Source organism: Lynx rufus, unplaced genomic scaffold (assembly GCF_022079265.1).
Source record: "Lynx rufus isolate CCGP_SWC_20201006 ecotype Redwood Valley unplaced genomic scaffold, mLynRuf1.p SCAF_3, whole genome shotgun sequence".
In the NCBI taxonomy this organism is placed as follows: domain Eukaryota; kingdom Metazoa; phylum Chordata; class Mammalia; order Carnivora; family Felidae; genus Lynx; species Lynx rufus.
Genome location: NW_025814845.1, coordinates 68,431,016 through 68,450,610, shown reverse-complemented (window position 1 = coordinate 68,450,610; position 19,595 = coordinate 68,431,016). Strand labels below are relative to the sequence as shown.

Here is a 19,595-nt window from a genome sequence, read left to right as displayed (position 1 = left end):
CAACTCTGTGCTTCTGTGGAGCCACCCCTCCAACAGCGGGTCTGACTCCCTCCTGCTGCCCCAGGGCCCCTCCTGAAGTGGATCACCTAAGGAGAAACGAGCTAAGTCTGCCCCTCCTGCCCCCATGCACCTTGCCTACCCACCCCAGCTAATACGCCAGATCCCCAGCACCACAAGCCTGGCAGTGTGCAAGTAGCCCAGACGGGCCACGCCACCCCACAATGAATCCCGCCCCTAGGAGAGGGGAAGAGAAGGCACACACCAGTCTGACTGTGGCCCCAGCGGTGGGCTGGGGGCAGACATCAGGTCTGACTGCGGCCCGCCCACCAATGCAAGTTATTTAAGACAGCACAGGGGAAGTGCCCCCCACTTCCGCACCACTCCAGGGACTATCCAAAATGACCAAACAGAAGAATTCCCCTCAAAAAAACGTCCAGAAAACAACAGCTAATGAACTGACCAAAAACGATTTAAACAATATAACAGAAAGTGAATTTAGAATAATAGTCATAAAATTAATCGCTGGGCTTGAAAAAAGTATAAAGGACAGCAGAGAACCTATTGCTACAGAGATCAAGGGACTAAGGAACAGCCAGGAGGAGCTAAAAAACGCTATCAATGAGCTGCAAAATAAAATGGAGACAACCACGGCTCGGATTGAAGAAGCAGAGGAGAGAATAGGTGAGTTAGAAGATAAAATTATGGAAAAAGAAGCTGAGAAAAAGAGAGATAAAAAATCCAGGAGTATGAGGGGAAAATTAGAGAACTAAGTGATGCACTAAAGAGAAATAATATACGCATAATTGGTATCCCAGAGGAGGAAGAGAGAGGGAAAGGGGCTGAAGGGGTACTTGAAGAAATAATAGCTGAGAACTTCCCTGATCTGGGGAAGGAAAAAGGCATTGAAATCCAAGAGGCACAGAGAACTCCCTTCAGACGTAACTTGAATCGATCTTCTGCACGACATATCATAGTGAAACTGGCAAAATACAAGGATAAAGAGAAAATTCTGAAAGCAGCTAGTGATAAACGTGCTCTAACTTATAAAGGGAGACCTATAAGACTCATGACTGATCTCTCTACTGAAACTTGGCAGATCTTCAATGTGATGAACAGAAAAAATAAGCAGCCAAGAATCCTTTATCCAGCAAGTCTGTCATTTAGAATAGAAGGAGAGATAAAGGTCTTCTCAAACAAACAAAAACTGAAGGAATTTGTCACCACTAAACCAGCCCTACAAGAGACCCTAAGGGGGATCCTGTGAGACAAAGTACCAGAGACATCGCTACAAGCATGAAACCTACAGACATCACAATGACTCTAAACCCATATCTTTCTATAATAACACTGAATGTAAATGGACTAAATGCTCCAACCAAAAGACATAGGGTATCAGGATGGATAAAAAAACAAGACCCATCTATTTGCTGTCTATAAGAGACTCATTTTAGAACTGAGGACACCTTCAGATTGAGAGTGAGGGGATGGAGAACTATTTATCATGCCACTGGAAGTCAAAAGAAAGCTGGAATAGCCATACTTATATCAGACAAACTAGACTTTACATTAAAGGCTGTAACAAGAGATGAAGAAGGGCATTATATAATAATCACAGGGTCTATCCATCAGGAAGAGCTAACAATTATAAATGTCTATGCACCGAATACAGGAGCCCCAAATATATAAAACAATTACTCACAAACATAAGCAACCTGATTGATAAGAATGTGGTAATTGCAGGGGACTTTAACACTCCAGTTACAGAAATGGCTAGATCATCTAGACACACGGTCAATAAAGAAACAAGGGCCCTGAATGAGACATTGGATCAGATGGACTTGACAGATATATTTAGAACTCTGCATCCCAAAGCAACAGAATATATTTTCTTCTCGAGTGCACATGGAACATTCTCCAAGACAGATCACATACTGGGTCACAAAACAGCCCTTCATAAGTATACTAGAATTAAAATCATACCATGCATACTTTCAGACCACAATGCTATGAAGCTTGAAATCAACCACAGAAAAAAGTCTGGAAAACCTCCAAAAGCATGGAGGTTAAAGAACACCCTACTAAAGAATGAATGGGTCAACCAGGCAATTAGAGAAGAAATTAAAAAATATATGGAAACAAACAAAAATGAAAATACAACAGTCCAAACGCTTTGGGATGCAGCAAAGGCAGTCCTGAGAGGAAAATACATTGCAATCCAGGCCTATCTCAAGAAATAAGAAAAATCCCAAATACAAAATCTAACAGCACACCTAAAGGAAACAGAAGCAGAACAGCAAAGACAGCCTAAACCCAGCCGAAGAAGAGAAATAATAAAGATCAGAGCAGAAATAAACAATATAGAATCTAAAAAAACTGTAGAGCAGATCAACGAAACCAAGAGTTGGTTTTTTGAAAAAAATAAACAAAATTGACAAACCTCTAGCCAGTCTTCTCAAAAAGAAAAGGGAGATGACCCAAACAGATAAAATCATGAATGAAAATGGAATTATTACAACCAATCCCTCAGAGATACAAACAATTATCAGGGAATACTATGAAAAATTATATGCCAACAAACTGGACAACCTGGAAGAAATGGACAAATTCCTAAACACCCACACGCTTCCAAAACTCAATCAGGAGGAAATAGAAAGCTTGAACAGACCCATAACCAGCGAAGAAATTGAATCAGTCATCAAAAATCTCCCAACAAATAAGAGTCCAGGACCAGATGGCTTCCCAGGGGAGTTCTACCAGACATTTAAAGCAGAGATAAAACCTATCCTTCTCAAGCTATTCCAAAAAATAGAAAGGGAAGGAAAACTTCCAGACTCATTCTATGAAGCCAGTATTACTTTGATTCCCAAACCAGACAGAGACCCAGTAAAAAAAACAGAACTACAGGCCAATATCCCTGATGAATATGGATGCAAAAATTCTCAATAAGATACTAGCAAATCGAATTCAACAGCATATAAAAAGAATTATTCACCATGATCAAGTGGGATTCATTCCTGGAATGCAGGGCTGATTCAACATTCGCAAATCAATCAACGTGATACATCACATTAATAAAAGAAAAGAGAAGAACCATATGATCCTGTCAATTGACGCAGAAAAGGCATTTGACAAAATTCAGCAACGTTTCTTAATAAAAACCCTCGAGAAAGTCGGGATAGAAGGAACATACTTAAAGATCATAAAAGCCATTTATGAAAAGCCCACAGCTAACATCATCCTCAATGGGGAAAAACTGAGAGCTTTTTCCCTGAGATCAGGAACATGACAGGGATGCCCACTCTCACTGCTGTTGTTTAACATAGTGTTGGAAGTTCTAGCATCAGCAATCAGACAACAAAAGGAAATCAAAGGCATCAAAATTGGCAAAGATGAAGTTAAGGTTTCACTTTTTGCAGATGACATGATATTATACATGGAAAATCCGATAGACTCCACCAAAAGTCTGCTAGAACGGATACATGAATTTAGTGAAGTTGCAGGATACAAAATCAATGTACAAAAATCAGTTGCATTCTTATACACTAACAATGAAGCAACAGAAAGACAAATAAAGAAACTGATCCCATTCACAATTGCACCAAGAAGCATAAAATACCTAGGAATAAATCTAACCAAAGATGTAAAAGATCTGTATGCTGAAAACTATAGAAAGCTGATGAAGGACATTGAAGAAGATATAAAGAAATGGAAAAACATTCCGTGCTCATGGATTGGAAGAATAAACATTGTCAAATGTCAATACTACCCAAAGCTATCTACACATTCAATGCAATCCCAATCAAAATTGCACCAGCATTCTTCTCGAAACTAGAACAAGCAATCCTAAAATTCATATGGAACCACAAGAGGCCCCGAATAGCCAAAGGAATTTTGAAGAAGAAGACCAAAGTGGGAGGCATCACAATCCCAGACTTTAGCCTCTACTACAAAGCTGTAATCATCAAGACAGCATGGTATTGGCACAAAAACAGACACATAGACCAATGGAATAGAATAGAAACCCCAGAACTAGACCCACAAATGTATGGCCAACTCATCTTTGACAAAGCAGGAAAGAACATCCAATGGAAAAAAGACAGTCTCTTTAACAAATGGTGCTGGGAGAACTGGACAGCAACATGCAGAAGATTGAAACTAGACCACTTTCTCACACCATTCACAGAAATAAACTCAAAATGGATAAAGGATCTGAATGTGAGACAGGAAACCATCAAAACCCTAGAGGAGAAAGCAGGAAAAGACCTCTCTGACCTCAGCCGTAGCAATTTCTTACTTGACACATCCCCAAAGGCAAGGGAATTGAAAGCAAAAATGAACTACTGGGACCTCATGAAGATAAAAAGCTTGTGCACAGCAAAGGAAACAACCAACAAAACTAAAAGGCAACCAACGGAATGGGAAAAGATATTTGCAAATGACATATCGGACAAAGGGCTAGTATCCAAAATCTATAAAGAGCTCACCAAACTTCACACCTGAAAAACAAATAATCCAGTGAAGAAATGGGCAGAAAACATGAATAGACACTTCTCTAAAGAAGACATCTGGATGGCCAACAGGCACATGAAAAGATGCTCAACGTCGCTCCTCATCAGGGAAATACAAATCAAAACCACACTCAGATATCACCTCATGCCAGTCAGAGTGGCTGGAATGAACAAATCAGGACACTATAGATGCTGGAGAGGATGTGGAGAAACGGGAACCCTCTTGCACTGTTGGTGGGAATGCAAACTGGTGGAGCCGCTCTGGAAAACAGTGTGGAGGTTCCTCAAAAAATTAAAAATAGACCTACCCTATGACCCTGCAATAGCACTGCTAGGAATTTATCCAAGGGATACAGGAGTACTGATGCATAGGGGCACTTGTACCCCAATGTTTACAGCAGCACTCTCAACGATAGCCAAACTTTGCAAAGAGCCTAAATGTCCATCAACTGATGAATGGATAAAGAAATTGTGGTTTATATACACAATGGAGTACTACGTGGCAATGAGAAAGAATGAAATATGGCCCTTTGTAGCAACGTGGATGGAACTGGAGAGTGTTATGCTAAGTGAAATAAGCCATACAGAGAAAGACAGATACCATATGGTTTCACTCTTAGGTGGTTGCTGAGAAACTTAACAGAAACCGACGGGGGAGGGGAAGGAAAAAAAAAAAAGGACGTTAGAGTGGGAGAGAGCCAAAGCATAAGAGACTCTTAAAAACTGAGAACAAACTGAGGGTTGATGGGGGGTGGGAGGGAGGGGCGGGTGGGTGATGGGTATTGAGGAGGGCACCTTTTGGGATGAGCACTGGGTGTTGTATGGAAACCAATTTGTCAATAAACTTCATAAAAAAAAAAAAAATTAAAGGATCTATCATAGAAAAAAAAAATAAAAATAACATCTTAGATACATAAAAAAAAAAAAAAAAAAACTGAGAACAAACTGAGGGTTGATGGGTGATGGGAGGGAGGGGAGGGTGGGTGATGGGTATTGAGGAGGGTACCTTTTGGGATGAGCATTGGGTGTTGTATGGAAACCAATTTGACAATAAACTTCATATATTGAAAAAAAAAAAGAATAAAGCAAACAGAGTCACATCAAATTTTAAAACTATTTTCCACAAGAGAAACCTGTTATTGTTTCTTCCTGCCCCATCCTTACTGCTTTCTGTATGTAGAGAACTATCTGAAAGATTAAGCGTTAGCTTAATGATTATAGAAACAATCTTACATTTATAATTTTTAAACTTCTACAGTTTCTTTCTTGGGGTCTTTTCTGTTCCTTTCTTGTTTTGTTTCTAAGGAAATCTGAGCATTCAATGCCAACCACAGCTTTTTAATAGTTTACTTTCTTATCTTGTCAGCTACAGGATAACTGTCTTACATCCTACTGTAGGAAAACCCTGTTAAAACACTACCACAATGGGGGCGCCTGGGTGGCTAGGTTGATTGGGTGTCTGACTTCAGCTCAGGTCATGGTCTCATGGTTTGTGGGTTCAGGCCCTGAGTCCGGCTCTGTGCTGACAGCTTGGAGCCTGGAGCCTGCTTTGGATTCTGTGACTCCCATTCTCTCTGCCCCTCCCCACTCATGCTCTGTATCTCTCTCCTTCAGATATAAATAAACATTAAAAAAATTAAAACAACAACAACAACACAAAACACTACCACAATAGTCCATGCGACACAGGAGAGAGCTCCATCTTAACCCCTATCCAGTGTGGTTTGCTGCAGAAAGAACTAAAAGTGCCTTACCTGAGCCGTTTTTTTCATTGTCCTATCTTGTTTTACTGTATTAAAAATTACATAATTTTATTAGGAAGAGACTTTATTAAGGGTTTTGTTAGGTGGTTAGTTGAATGTCCAACTTTCCTGGCAGTAATAAATTTTCCAAACAATGTATCTGAAATGTATCTGGTTTCTGCTTAAAATCAGAATGGCAGAGTGGAAAAAAATCTTATTCTGGATTTCAAGAGATCTGGATTCTAAATACAGCTCTGCTATAAATTATGAATTATGTATCTTTGGCAAACTAGTCTACTCTGGGCTTTTGAAAATGAGAGGTTTGGTTTAGATAGTATCCAGATTCCTCGCAGTACCAAATTCTGGTCTTCCCTGTGCTAGTTGGCTGATTGATGTCAGCTAAGGAGATGCCATAGAGGTGATTTGGGTAAAGGCTCCTTTCAAGAGGATGGACTAAGGAAAGGGCTATATATCTGAGGTTGGAGGAGATGACTATCTTTCCCATTAGTTCAATGAGCCTCCCTGCATGCCTAAAAGGACAAACTGAAATTTAGCAATTTCTTTTCTTGCAATTGCTCTATTAACCCAATGAATACTGAAATACATATTTTTTAAAAATTAGGAAGTAGCATGTAGTTGGAAATTCTTAGACTGGAGCTCCCAAATCTAGATGTAAATCCACAAACTCTCACAATGATGGAAACTATCATTAACTGCTTATGTGATCTTGGGTAAGTCATTAAATCTTCACAAGCTCAGGGATATTGAGCTCCAAGACCTCTTCTAATTCAAAAATTACTGATAGCCAGTAGCAACTGCCAAATTTAAAGATCACAAAAATTGTACAGAGCACTATTAATTTTTTTAAATGTTTTATTATTTTTTTTTAAAGTTTATTTATTTTGAGAGAGAGAAAGTGTGCTGTGCAAGCTGGGAAGCAGCAGAGAGAGGCAGAGAGGAAGAATCCCAAGCAGGCTCCTTGCTCCCAGCAGACAGCCCCAAGTGGGGCTCGATTCTATGAACCATGAGATCATAGCCTGAGCGGAAATCAAGAGTTGGAAGCTTAACCGACTAAGCCACCCACGTGCCCCGTTAAATGCTTCAGAACAAGAATATTTAAAAAGATAGGTGTACATTAATAATATCCACTGTTCTACTTGATTTATCACACATAAAAGGGATCTATGGAGCTTACTTTTCATGAGAATTAAATGAAATAAATGGGATTTGTATCATTTTCAATTCTTTTTTCTCCTTTGTATACTAGCTAAAATCTTTGTATAGCAATCTGCAATTGTGTTTGAACAGCTAATATAAATTATTTCACTTTTAGAAAAAAACACAGCATAAAACCAGCAAAGTATTCAACTAAGTAACTAAGAGTAATTGCTTTTGAATTATAAGCATGAAACATTCTTTTTGAAGAATATTTTTCGTCTAAAGCAAATATAATTTATTACTACTTACAAGTTACTGTATAATAATGGAGTTTTTTTAAGATGGTGTAAGCATTTCCATAATATACCAACATTTTCAAGGTGTTTTGTTTAACTTGATTATAAAATATACTCTGGGGAAAAATGTATAGATTCTTTGTGAGAACAAATGTTTTTGAAAATTTGTCAATAGCCTTTCAGAATGGAAATGGTCCTGAATCAAACAATTCAAAGCATATTTTATTTTGAAAAAGAAATCTTTTTTGTATTTCTTGTAATAAATATAAAATTCCTAAATCTGGAAGTTAGGTTTCATAACAAGTTAACATTTTTAACAAATAAGTGTCAATAACATTATATACATCATCTTTGTAGATATACATGTATATTTGGAAACAAGATGCAAACAAGTTTCTTTTACATGTGCCTGGCACACAATCCCTGATAAAAGGCTCATATGCAAACTAGGACACTGCTTAGCTTAATACTCATTTTATAGGTAATAAAAGATTACCTATTCAAACAAAATATATCAGACTACTGTAGTGAAATTTAACAGATTAAATATATTTCCATAGTGTTTAATTTCTTACTGTTTAACTCTCAAACCAAGGTTCAAGGGGTTAAAAAAAACACATTTTTCCTCAGACTTCATTAATACACATTACTATTCATTTACCAAATAATAAGTAAATATTCTTTTGAAACACACACGAGAACATTAGAAATTATGAGTTAATTTTTAATATTTGCATGTTAAGAAAATATATTTCACATGTTAAAAAACACATATATGTTAGAACTAGTCATCTATATCGGTATGTATCTCCATTATTATTTTTTTTTTTTAATTTTTTTTTTCAACGTTTATTTATTTTTGGGACAGAGAGAGACAGAGCATGAACGGGGGAAGGGCAGAGAGAGAGGGAGACACAGAATCGGAAACAGGCTCCAGGCTCTGAGCCATCAGCCCAGAGCCCGACGCGGGGCTCGAACTCCCAGACCGCGAGATCGTGACCTGGCTGAAGTCGGACGCTTAACCGACTGCGCCACCCAGGCGCCCCTCTCCATTATTTATACTCTGAGACTATCATGGTTTTATCTACTTGAATAATTAAGGGTTTCGTTGTTTTTTTTTTTTTTTTTTTTTTTGTCCATGATGGGCAAGAATTCTTCACATCAATGTCTCTATGAAGGCATGTTCATAAGAAGGTCAGGTGAAGTTTTTATTCATATGCTAGCTGTTGTGTAACATTAAATAATCATGAAGTACAACTTCTGAAAGAGGAGACCTTAAGCTATAGAAAGTGCCTATTGTTTGCTGTCATAACTCTAAAAGTTTACTCATCAGAGTTAAACAGTAAAATCATGCATAAGACACATTTCTAAGTTCTTATTTTCTATCCTTGAAAGTTTTCAGATCAAGATTATATACAACAATCTCATACCGGTGGCTAATTTTTAAAAATGCAGATATACATACATGTATATATACACATATATATTTGCAATTCCTGAATTGAAAAAAAAGAAGCAAAGCTTCTTTTATTAGAAGTAAAGTACAACATGTAGAGTATGTTCAGCCCAGGGCTATGCTTAAGCTTAAGTAACAGAACAAACCTTTAGCAAAGCACTTTAAAGGTAATCTATGAATCAAAAATATTCCACTGGAACAATGGCCTTAAACATGAATATGACGATTGATTATGCCACTACTCTTGCTAAACTAGAAGCCACCTTAAAGTGACATTTCAACTATGTCCCAAAGTTTGTCTGGGACAAACTTTGGAAGATAACATAGCTTTAATCTTCAAAAATGTAGAGGATTAGATTGGTAAGTCTAATTTTGTTTTCTCTTCCATTTATTTAAGTTAAAAATAGCCTCTATCCATATGTCTAAAACATAATTTTATTCTACTCAATATATTGAGGTTTGTGTGTGAATCAGGTATTTTGAACCAGAACTTTGTCCTGCAAATAATAAGAATTTATCATTTATAGGGGCACCTGGGTGGCTCAGTGGGTTGAGTGCCTGACTTTGGCTCAGGTCATGATCTCACAGTTCATGGGTTTGAGCCCCATGCCAGGCTTTGTGCTGATAGCACTTAGCCTGCTTCAGATTCTCTGTCTCCCTCCCTCTCTATCTGCCCCTCCCCAGTCCCTGTTCTCTCTCAAAGATAAATAAATAAACATTTTAAAAAAGGAATTTATCATTTATAAAGTTGTTTTTTATGCCCCTCATACTAACATTGTAATAATTTGATTTATTAATCACTTCACATTTATTACCTAATTCATCTATTTTGGTTAAGCACATTTTACAGATGGGGTAACTTACGTTTGGAGGGATTAAGCCCAGTCGCTGAAGTAAGGATCATGTAGCTACTGATGCAATAGATAATTCAAACCTAGGCTGTCTTTAGATCTATAAACCTAAATACTATGACTTTTAAAATATGGATTTAAAACTTCATTCTAGAGCAAACAAATTATGATCTTCAGGAGTTGTGTCCCTAAGTTTGTTTCTTGAAGCTGGGGTTTGGGAACTATTGCATTATCACCATGCCACTCTGCCTCCCTAGAGTTTCTGATTTTGATTAACTGCCTCTTATTGCCATGAACCAGTCCTTTAGGGAAGCCTCTTATGAGACAGTGCATGATAGACGGTGCTGTGGAGGATTAAAAAGAAGAAGAAAATATGGCTCCTGCCTTGAGAAGATTATAATCTTAAAAATCTACTACCCCAAATATTGTAGGGCTATAAAGTGCCCAGACTAGGATGCTTACTAGAGATGACTTTGTGGGAGCAATACAGTTCTATTACAGTTTTGGTGGAAAGGAGAACAGAAACTGACAAAGAGACTAACCTGGGTATAAAGGTTTGACAGTGGAAATAAGACTTGTGGAATGGTTTAATAACCCTTTATTTCAAAACACAATTTTAAATACTTCAATTCAATTTTCTCTCAAACACACACAAAATTACTAACCTTCTACATTCATGGCTTCTCTTAGAACCTGAAGTTTCTTTTGTCTCTCTCGGATTCGGTCCAAAGCGCTTGATATTGCTGAGGAAGTGGGCAATTCTCGAGTATGAAACATTGGATCCACTTTCTGAGGGCCAAAGATATCCAAGGCTATGCTTCCATCTGAGTATCTTGCCTCCTTTTTCCTAGGAGTAGTTGAAGTCCTCACTGTTACTGCTTCACGGAGATATTGTCGGAATCCACCGGTTTCCCCAGAAAAGTCTCTCTCATCTGTGCAAAGCAAGTCCATGGATGAAGCCCAAATCTTCTTCTTGGGAAGCACATCAATACCAGGGATAGTTTTTTTTTCTGGGCCACTAGTTTTGAACTGGTAAGGGGAACAGGTATTTTCAGAATCTTCACGTGCAGAATTATTATCTGATGAAATGTCCTTGAAATAATCTTCCTCATCTTGTGTATCTCTGATGGACAGAAATCCCATAGATTTACTAAGCCCTTTGTTAAGAAAGGTCTGATGAGAGAATGGAGACTTGTGTATGTCTAGTACATCAGAAGTAGCGCTTCTTCCTGGAATGATAAGAATCTATCATGTATGTACAGAATTTTTAGAAAATAACTGGAATGTAATCTTACTATTGACAGTGAAAGTGCTGGTAATTTTCTAAATTTCCTAATGGAGGATCAGAGATGACATGGGATGGTGCCAATAGTGAAAGTGGAAAGAGAAGTTATGTTTGTGTAACTTTTCATGGTCCAATGTTTCTTACCTAATGAAAACAAGAATGTAGTGAACTTACTTTTTTGAGCAGTGTTATTTTATGTTCAAAGGTGAATTATTTGGTTTTTAAAAATAGACTAGACAAAAGTTTCTGATACTATCCAATTTGGCAGAATATTAATTATCCATGAAATGATCTGGCACAATAATAGAAGGTAGAGTATACTCCTTTAACTTCTAAAGGTATAATTCAAACATGTATCACTTCAACATAAAGCCTTGGTCTTTTCTGGTCATTTAAGTAAATATTTTTAAAGAAGAAACAAAGAATTCTTGCTATATTCTGGATGAAAAAAGGACTGTAGCATTTAGAATCCTTAAGTATCAAAATTTTATTATAATTAGATATGTTTTCAGAAACGTTTGAAATCCAGATAATTTGATTGTTTAAATTATGTAAAAAACTTAATTTTTCCATGGCAGACCATCATGTACTAAAATAGTTTTTGTCTTAAACATAATGCATCAATATTTGTCAACTGGAATAAAGTCTTTTTATTCTTTAGTCTTTGATGTAGTTAAAAACTGGTAAGCCATTCTAATTTTTCTAAGGCACGAGTCTAAAAATGCGTTGAGACACAGCAAAAATGTCCAACCAGAAATTAATTTTTGAAATCCATAAAGTGAATAATAAAAAAGTCATATATTTATGGCTCCATTATAGAAAAAGAAATGTAGAAAAATACTTCAGAGTTACTAACCCAGTAGCCCATAAACACTGAAGATTTCCTGTGTGACCTTCTGTGATCCCTCTCTAATAACCTATTTGCTATGTACACAATATAAAATAATGACTAAAACGTTCCTAGTAATACTAAATTGCTTAGTAATTGGTCTGTATAAGTCAATTGCCTCTTCAGGGCGATAGCTATAAGCTTGAATTCCCTGACTTCAAATTTTACCTTAAAAATCTTAGAAAAGTGAATTTATTTCAGAATGGTCCACAAATAATTGCTTACTGGAGAATTAGATTCAAATACTTTGCTTTTCTTGCAACTCATGTTTCCCTGAACATGGATCTTTTTAAATGCAAATAAGTATAACATCAATATTTGGGGCATGTCATATCAAGATCACTGAGAATATACCACACCACATCTAGACATAGATTATCACAGACTCTAGCTTCTAATCTAAGATAATTTAAAACTGATAAACACATGTTTATGTTACAGTATTTTAGAGATAGATCACATTCTTAAACAAACCACATATTGAAACTCATTAATTTAGAATTTTATTAAAAATGTAGAACGGATATTCTTCAAAATTGATAGAATACATTAGATAAAAAATAAGAATTGAAAGGACTTAAGGGTCATACAACCACAGACGAACTCAACAATCTGCTTTCTTTTACCACTTAGCTACCAACAAGTAGCCAAACTTAGAGAAAATCAAACAAGTGAGTATTTTGGCAATGTCATAAATTCATAGTCAAACAAGTTGGACACTCAGCACCATGTGTTAATAGTAATTTCACTCATTCTCTACCATGCTTCACTTTTTCTCATTCTTCAATTTTCCCACCTTAATTCCCTCTTCTTTTTTCTGATGATCTTATCTCATATTCCAACCAGAAAATAGAATCTGTCAGAAGAGAGCTTTCTCACTTTTCCATGGCTAATTCTATACATCTACCCATGTCTGCCAATCTTTTCCCTTGTCTCAAAAGATGAAATCTTTTACCAGGTGAAGGCCAATTCCCAATACGTGTTCAATCCCCTCTCCTTTCATGTTATCAGAGATTTTGCTTCTTTGGTTAACCCGTCCTCCATGTTAATTAACCCCTCTTTCTATCAAGTGATTACCATTAGTACATAAACGTGCTTTAATGTCTCTATAATAAAAAGCAAACTAAACAAAACCTCTACCCTGTTACCACATTTCCCTCTTGCCACTGCTGTCTCCAATTTCTTACTTCTCATTCAGTAGTCTGACTTTAGCTAACTTCCAACTCCTCCACACCTGGGCAACTCTCCGTATGTATCACTAATGACCTCCATATTGCCAAATCCAATGATTTTATATCCATATCCTACCTACCTCTACAGCAACAAGTACCCATCAGCAACAACTGATGGTGATGACAGTCACTTAATAAAGAACAATCCTCTCTTTACAAGAGTGTTTTCTCCTACTTCTTAGACTGCTCATTCTTAGTCTTTGCTTTTTCCTCCTCTATCAGATATTCAAATGTTGGATGTCCTCAGATATCAGTTTTAGAACCCTATCTTTTCACTCTTTTCTTATATAATTTCATCTGCTAACAAGGCTTTAAGTATTATCTATATAATGATAACTCCCAAATTTAAATTCTTGGCACCAATGTCTTCTGGGAGCTCCATTCTTACATAGTTGGAACTTCTATTACTAAATCTTAGAAGCATCTCAACCTGAACATGCTGAAAACCAACTTTTTGCTTCCCACATCCAGAGATATCCATTCAACACCAATCTTTCCAGTTAGAGAAAGTGGCATCATTATCCAATTGATTGCTCAAAACAGAAATAAAGGCACCATCCTGAAATCCTTCATCATCCTTACTGCCCATATCAAATCCATCAGAAGTACTGGCTATTTAACTTCTCAAAGATAACTTACTCCATGTGATTATTTCGATTTTCACTGGCATCACCCTATTCCCAGTTAACATTACCACTTGACTAGAAAACTGCAATGGCTTCTGGCTAGGCCTCCCCCCTTCTTTCTTCATCCAACCACTCTCTATTCAGCAGTCAGAGTTATCTTCTTAAAGATAAATTCCATGATGCCACTACCTTTTTTAATAAGTCTCAAAGGCATAGTATTATACTCAAAATAAAATCGGACTCCTTTCAGGTCTGCTGTTTGAATCTTTCTTAGTCTCATCTCCACTTCTTTTATTCCATCCAGGCCACAGGTTTTCTTGTTAAGCTCTCTTCTATGTTAGGACATTTATACATATTGTTTTCTCTGCCCTGAATGGTCCAGACCTTTCTCATGATTAGTTGTTTCTTATTCTATACTTTTATTTTAAATATGACTTCTCCAGTGAGGCCTACTCTGACCACTATTGAAATAATCACCATATGTGCCATGAGTTTATTCTATCTGTAACAGGTAGATTTATCATTCTCTTTTAGGTCATTAGTATTTACTAACAATATATTAATGGGCCATGGGATCCTAAAAGCACCGTGTCTTCTCACCAGCCATATAAAATTTAAAACTAATTGCTAATAAGGTGGTTCTTGAATAACTACTGCTCTATAAATGCTAGGTTTTTGTCTTTATGCAAAGTAGTAGATATAAAAATATTTCAGTTCCTATTCATTAAAAGTCCAGAAAATTATCATTTTTAAATTCTGTGAGGTAGGACAAAATTATAATGAAAATAATCCATTTAAGAGGCGCCTGGGTGGCTCAGTCAGTTAAGCATCCGACTTCAGCTCAGGTCATGATCTCAAGGTTCATGGGTTTGAGCCCTGCATCAGCTCAGAACCTGGAGCCTGTTTCAGATTCTGTGTCTCCCTCTCTCTCTGCCCTTCCTCTGCTCATACTCTGTCTCTCTCTCTCTCTCTCAAAAATAAATAAACATTAAAAAAAATTAAAAAAATAAATAAAAGAAAGTAATCCATTTAAAAGTTTGCACTACTTTGCTGCTCTCCATCTACAAAATATGCCAAATTTAACCATGGTTCAATTTGCTCTCCATGTCTGAAAATCACATTATGATAGCCAACTTAAAGTCTCTTGACTATTACTAATAAAAGATAGTTTTGAACCATAATAATGTCTCTTCTGATAGCCAATAAAACGAAGGAATGGTGTAATAGGAAGAGGAGTGAGAAAGAAAGAAGGGATGGGGGAGGGATTGATACTCTTGAGGAAAATGGGCAAAAAATTGTGGACATGTGAAACAAGGTTCAAAGTGATATGTATATACTTGGTATGTATATGCTCTAAAGTAAAATTGTAAGAGCTATCAACCACAAAAGCATTAAAGGCAGAAACTGAGTGTAGATCATTTTTTGAAGGAGAAAAAAGAAGAGTTAGGAAAGAGATGTTTGGAGTGGTTTCTCCAGTGGGTCTATTGGCCTATGACTGCTTTTGTTTGCTTTTTAGATGAGGAAAAAAAAAAAAAAAAGACAACCTTTAGGTAGGTAACAGAGAGATGGATTTGGGCTGGTATAAACACCATTTAAAAAAAAAATTTTTTTTAATGTTTTTATTTATTTTTGCGACAGAGAGAGACAGAGCATGAGCAAGGGAGGGGCAGAGAGAGAGGGAGACACAGAATCCGAAGCAGGCTCCAGGCTCTGAGCTGTCAGCACATAGCCTGGCGTGGGGCTCGAACCCACAAACAGTGGTATCACAACCTGAGCTGAAGTCAGACGCTTAACCAACTGAGCCACCCAGGTGCCCCTAAACACACCATTTTTAAATCACATATTACTAACTGGCAGGAGTCTCAGTGCATTTTGTTATGTCAATGATACTCATTATCTTCAACTATACAACTGGGTATGTATTTGCCTGATTAACATTTCACAAGTGGATAAAATATATACAACATCAAAGAACATATCATGGTTGCCTTGAATTGCTAAAGCACTGTGGGAAAAATGTCACTAATCTGGGAACTAAAAATGAGAGTTCAAATATAGAATCTGGCCCTTTAAGTGAGGAGAAACATGGAATTCCAGACTCATTTATTAGGTGCACAAGTCTGTTAGACGAGCGAGAACCATGTACTGTTGTTAACACCAGTGCCCCTTACTTACTAACTTTATTTGAGGCTGCATAAAGTGCAATTTCTTCAACTGCTTTCCAGATATTTTTATTATATGTATTACGTATATACATATAATAGCTGGGCTATTACAATTATTTTATTTAACAGGCAGTAAACAGCACTGAAAACATTAAGTACATCTAAGAGCTGTGCTCACTACCCATTTTGATTATAGGAAGTTAATTATTTCTGAAGGCAGTGCCATTGGAACTACTCGTAAAAGCGTTCAGGTGGAAACTTCTTTAATATTTTCCCATCCTGGGAGAATTACTAGCTCCTGTCACTATATTCATAGAGCATTCTGGCCCTCTCTTAGGGCATTTCTTTCACTATATTAAAATTATCCATTATATTGGTATCTGTCATCACTCCCACTCATTTCCTCACCCCTCCCTCACTGGAACAATAACATAAGAAACCACATCTTACCTGTTTTTGTATTTCTAGTTCCTGATTAAAGACGTTCCAAAAGAATGATTGTAGAATGGATTGAATGCATAACTTCTTGAAACCTTTTAAAGCCAATTTAGGTAGCATAATCTACCAGAAAGATTACTGTCAAAACACCTGGGTTTTAATTCTAGCTTTACCAAATTCAATCCATGAGCTTGGGCAAGCCACTGAATTTCTATGTTTCTCACTTCATTTACAAAACCGTGGACATAACTTGTTATGCTTTCTTCTTAAAGAGGACAGGATAAATGAACTAACCCCTAATGAACGATTATGAGATCTTCTGAATAAGGGCAACATAAAATTCTAAATTCCTCCTCCCTTTCATTTCTGCTTTATTTTCCTCAGCATATAATTATCTACCAAGGGGGAATTTAAAAGTTCCTTTGAGAAGAAATCATGAAACCAGAAATCAAAAGATCCCCAACAAAAGTTTTAGATTGTATAATTTAAAAAAATCAAATTATTCAAAACAGGATAAATGGTGACTACAGGTGGATTTTTCATCTCTCAAAAAGGCTCCGAGTTCAGAGAGAGTTTACAGATACAATTATTTTACATACAATTATGAGCATCCAAATATAAAATGAATCCATAAACATTTTCCTTCTGGAGAATACACAGCTTGCTAAAAACTAAATGGGGAAAATAAATAAAAATAAAAGATTTTAAGAATATAAAAAGTCTTCCTAATAGAACATAGTCCATTTATTTTAGCTAAATTAAAAAAAATCTCCCTTGTAAAGTACATTGTGTTTAATTATTTTTTATATATGATTAACATCATCCTTACTTGGATACCATCATTCACCTTTCCCCTCACACAAGACTCAAAAATTCAAGTGTCCCCTAGAAGCTAAGTTCAAAATGACATTTCAGTATTAAAAGAGGCTCCCCGATTACCCATCTGTCCTCACAAGTGTGTTCAAGTACATAAAAAAAGAAACATGATATTGTCAATACGCCCAAGTTCTGAAGCACTATCATGCTGATCTGATCATGGTGTAGGTTTCCGCCTTAAGCTTGGCAGGAAACGTCTGATTTCTTTCTGCTTACTGAAGCCATTTTATCAGCACTGGCAGTATAAAATAACAAAATGGGGGCAGACAGCCCAATAGTTTAGGCCTTAAGCTTTTGTAACAGATCTGAGAGGTAAGATATGAGGAAAGACCTTTTAAGGTCATTTACTGATAGATAAAAAATGTCATTGTTGGAGCGCCTGGGTGGCGCAGTCGGTTAAGCGTCCGACTTCAGCCAGGTCACGATCTCGCGGTCCGGGAGTTCGAGCCCCGCGTCAGGCTCTGGGCTGATGGCTCAGAGCCTGGAGCCTGTTTCGGATTCTGTGTCTCCCTCTCTCTCTGCCCCTCCCCCGTTCATGCTCTGTCTCTCTCTGTCCCAAAAATAAAATAAACGTTGAAAAAAAAAAAAATTGAAAAAAAAAATGTCATTGTTAAGTTTCAATCTAACGACCAAATCACTCAGATACAGGCGTTAACCCTAAAATCGCTTACTTCTTTTAACCTAATTTTGTATCTCACTGCCCATTTTGAAATTTTCTTTACTGAAAACTGTGGCTAGGAACCTAATAAACTAAAGCTATCACTACATAAAGGTTTCAGGTTGGTTTGCATCAAAGAGAATGTTTTAGTACTGATGTAGTATAACAAGGCCCTGTGCTGCAAGTGGCCACTGACAGTTAAGAACTGGCACTGCCTGGGCACCTGGGCGGCTCAGCTGGTTAGGTGTTCGACTCTTGATTTCGGCTCAGGTCACGATCTCATGGAATTCAGCCACATATGAGGCTCTGCACTGACATTGCGGAGTCTGCTTGGGATTCTGTCTTTGCCCCCTCCCTGCCCACACTCTCCCTTTCTCTCAAAATAAATAAATAAATAAATAAATAAATAAATAAATAAATAAGCAAGCATTAAAAAAATAACAAACAAACAAACAAACACAACAACACAAAACCAAACCCTGGCACTGCCCAAAAGTAACACTGGTGTCCTAGAAGAATATTTCTTCTTCACAAGGTAATTTTTTTAATCTTAAAGTTTTTATATTAACTATATATGCTATATTAGTATATACCATTGACTATTAGCTGCTAATTGCTTGTCTGGTACTGGCTATAAGTGGTATATTATATTGATTCTATCTTTGAGATGTGGTTTTATACATTTGTTAAAGGTAATTAAGAGAGCCCTTGAGCAGTAATACTACTGTGCAAAGCAATGGCTAAGAACTGAGGAATACTCTTCCATGACACGTGATCTAAAAAAGGCTATTATTTAAGTATAAGGACCTCTAATTCTATCCAAAATGTAAACACAAACAAAATTTGGTTTATCTTGAATGATAAATTGTAATTCCTTACAAATTCTCCTGAGTATTGGTATAGAGATTTAATTCTCCAATAAAAGGATATGACTAGATATAAAATCAATGGACAGTCTAAAGATTTCTCTGTCAAAATTTTAAACTCACTACAGTCAAGCCAAAATTATCTGCATTTGGATAGTCTATGAATCATAAGCATTCTAAAGAACTGTTAGATAATAATACTGAATACCTCTTAATATTATAAAAACAAAATCACAAAAGGCATTAATAATTTGGTTTAAAGCTTTTTTTAAAGTTTATTTTGAGAGAGAGGGAGAGACAAAGTGCATGTGTGTGAGTGAGGGAGGGACAGAGAGAGAATCCCAACTAGGCTCTTCTGCACTGTCAGCGTGAGCCTGATTCAGTGGGGCTCAAACTCACAAACCATGAGATCATGACTTGAGTCAAAATCAAGAGTCAGATGCTTAACTGACTAAGCCACCCAGGCGCCCCTAAAACTTCTGATATATTTGTTTTTATAGTAAGAAAATAGTCTAATAATATGAGCCAAGATGGTGAACTACAGCTTTT

General features: G+C 36.7%; 1 protein-coding gene across 4 annotated transcripts in view; it reads right to left on the bottom strand.

The window, feature by feature from the left end:
- PTPN13 (protein tyrosine phosphatase non-receptor type 13) overlaps positions 1-19,595 on the bottom strand; it is a 178,189-nt gene that overhangs the window by 103,371 nt on the left and 55,223 nt on the right. For all 4 annotated transcript variants that reach the window (XM_047091577.1, XM_047091578.1, XM_047091579.1 and 1 more), the window contains exon 6: positions 10,677-11,240. In XM_047091577.1, coding sequence (XP_046947533.1) covers positions 10,677-11,240 — 564 coding nt within the window. The remainder of the gene's footprint in view (positions 1-10,676; positions 11,241-19,595) is intronic.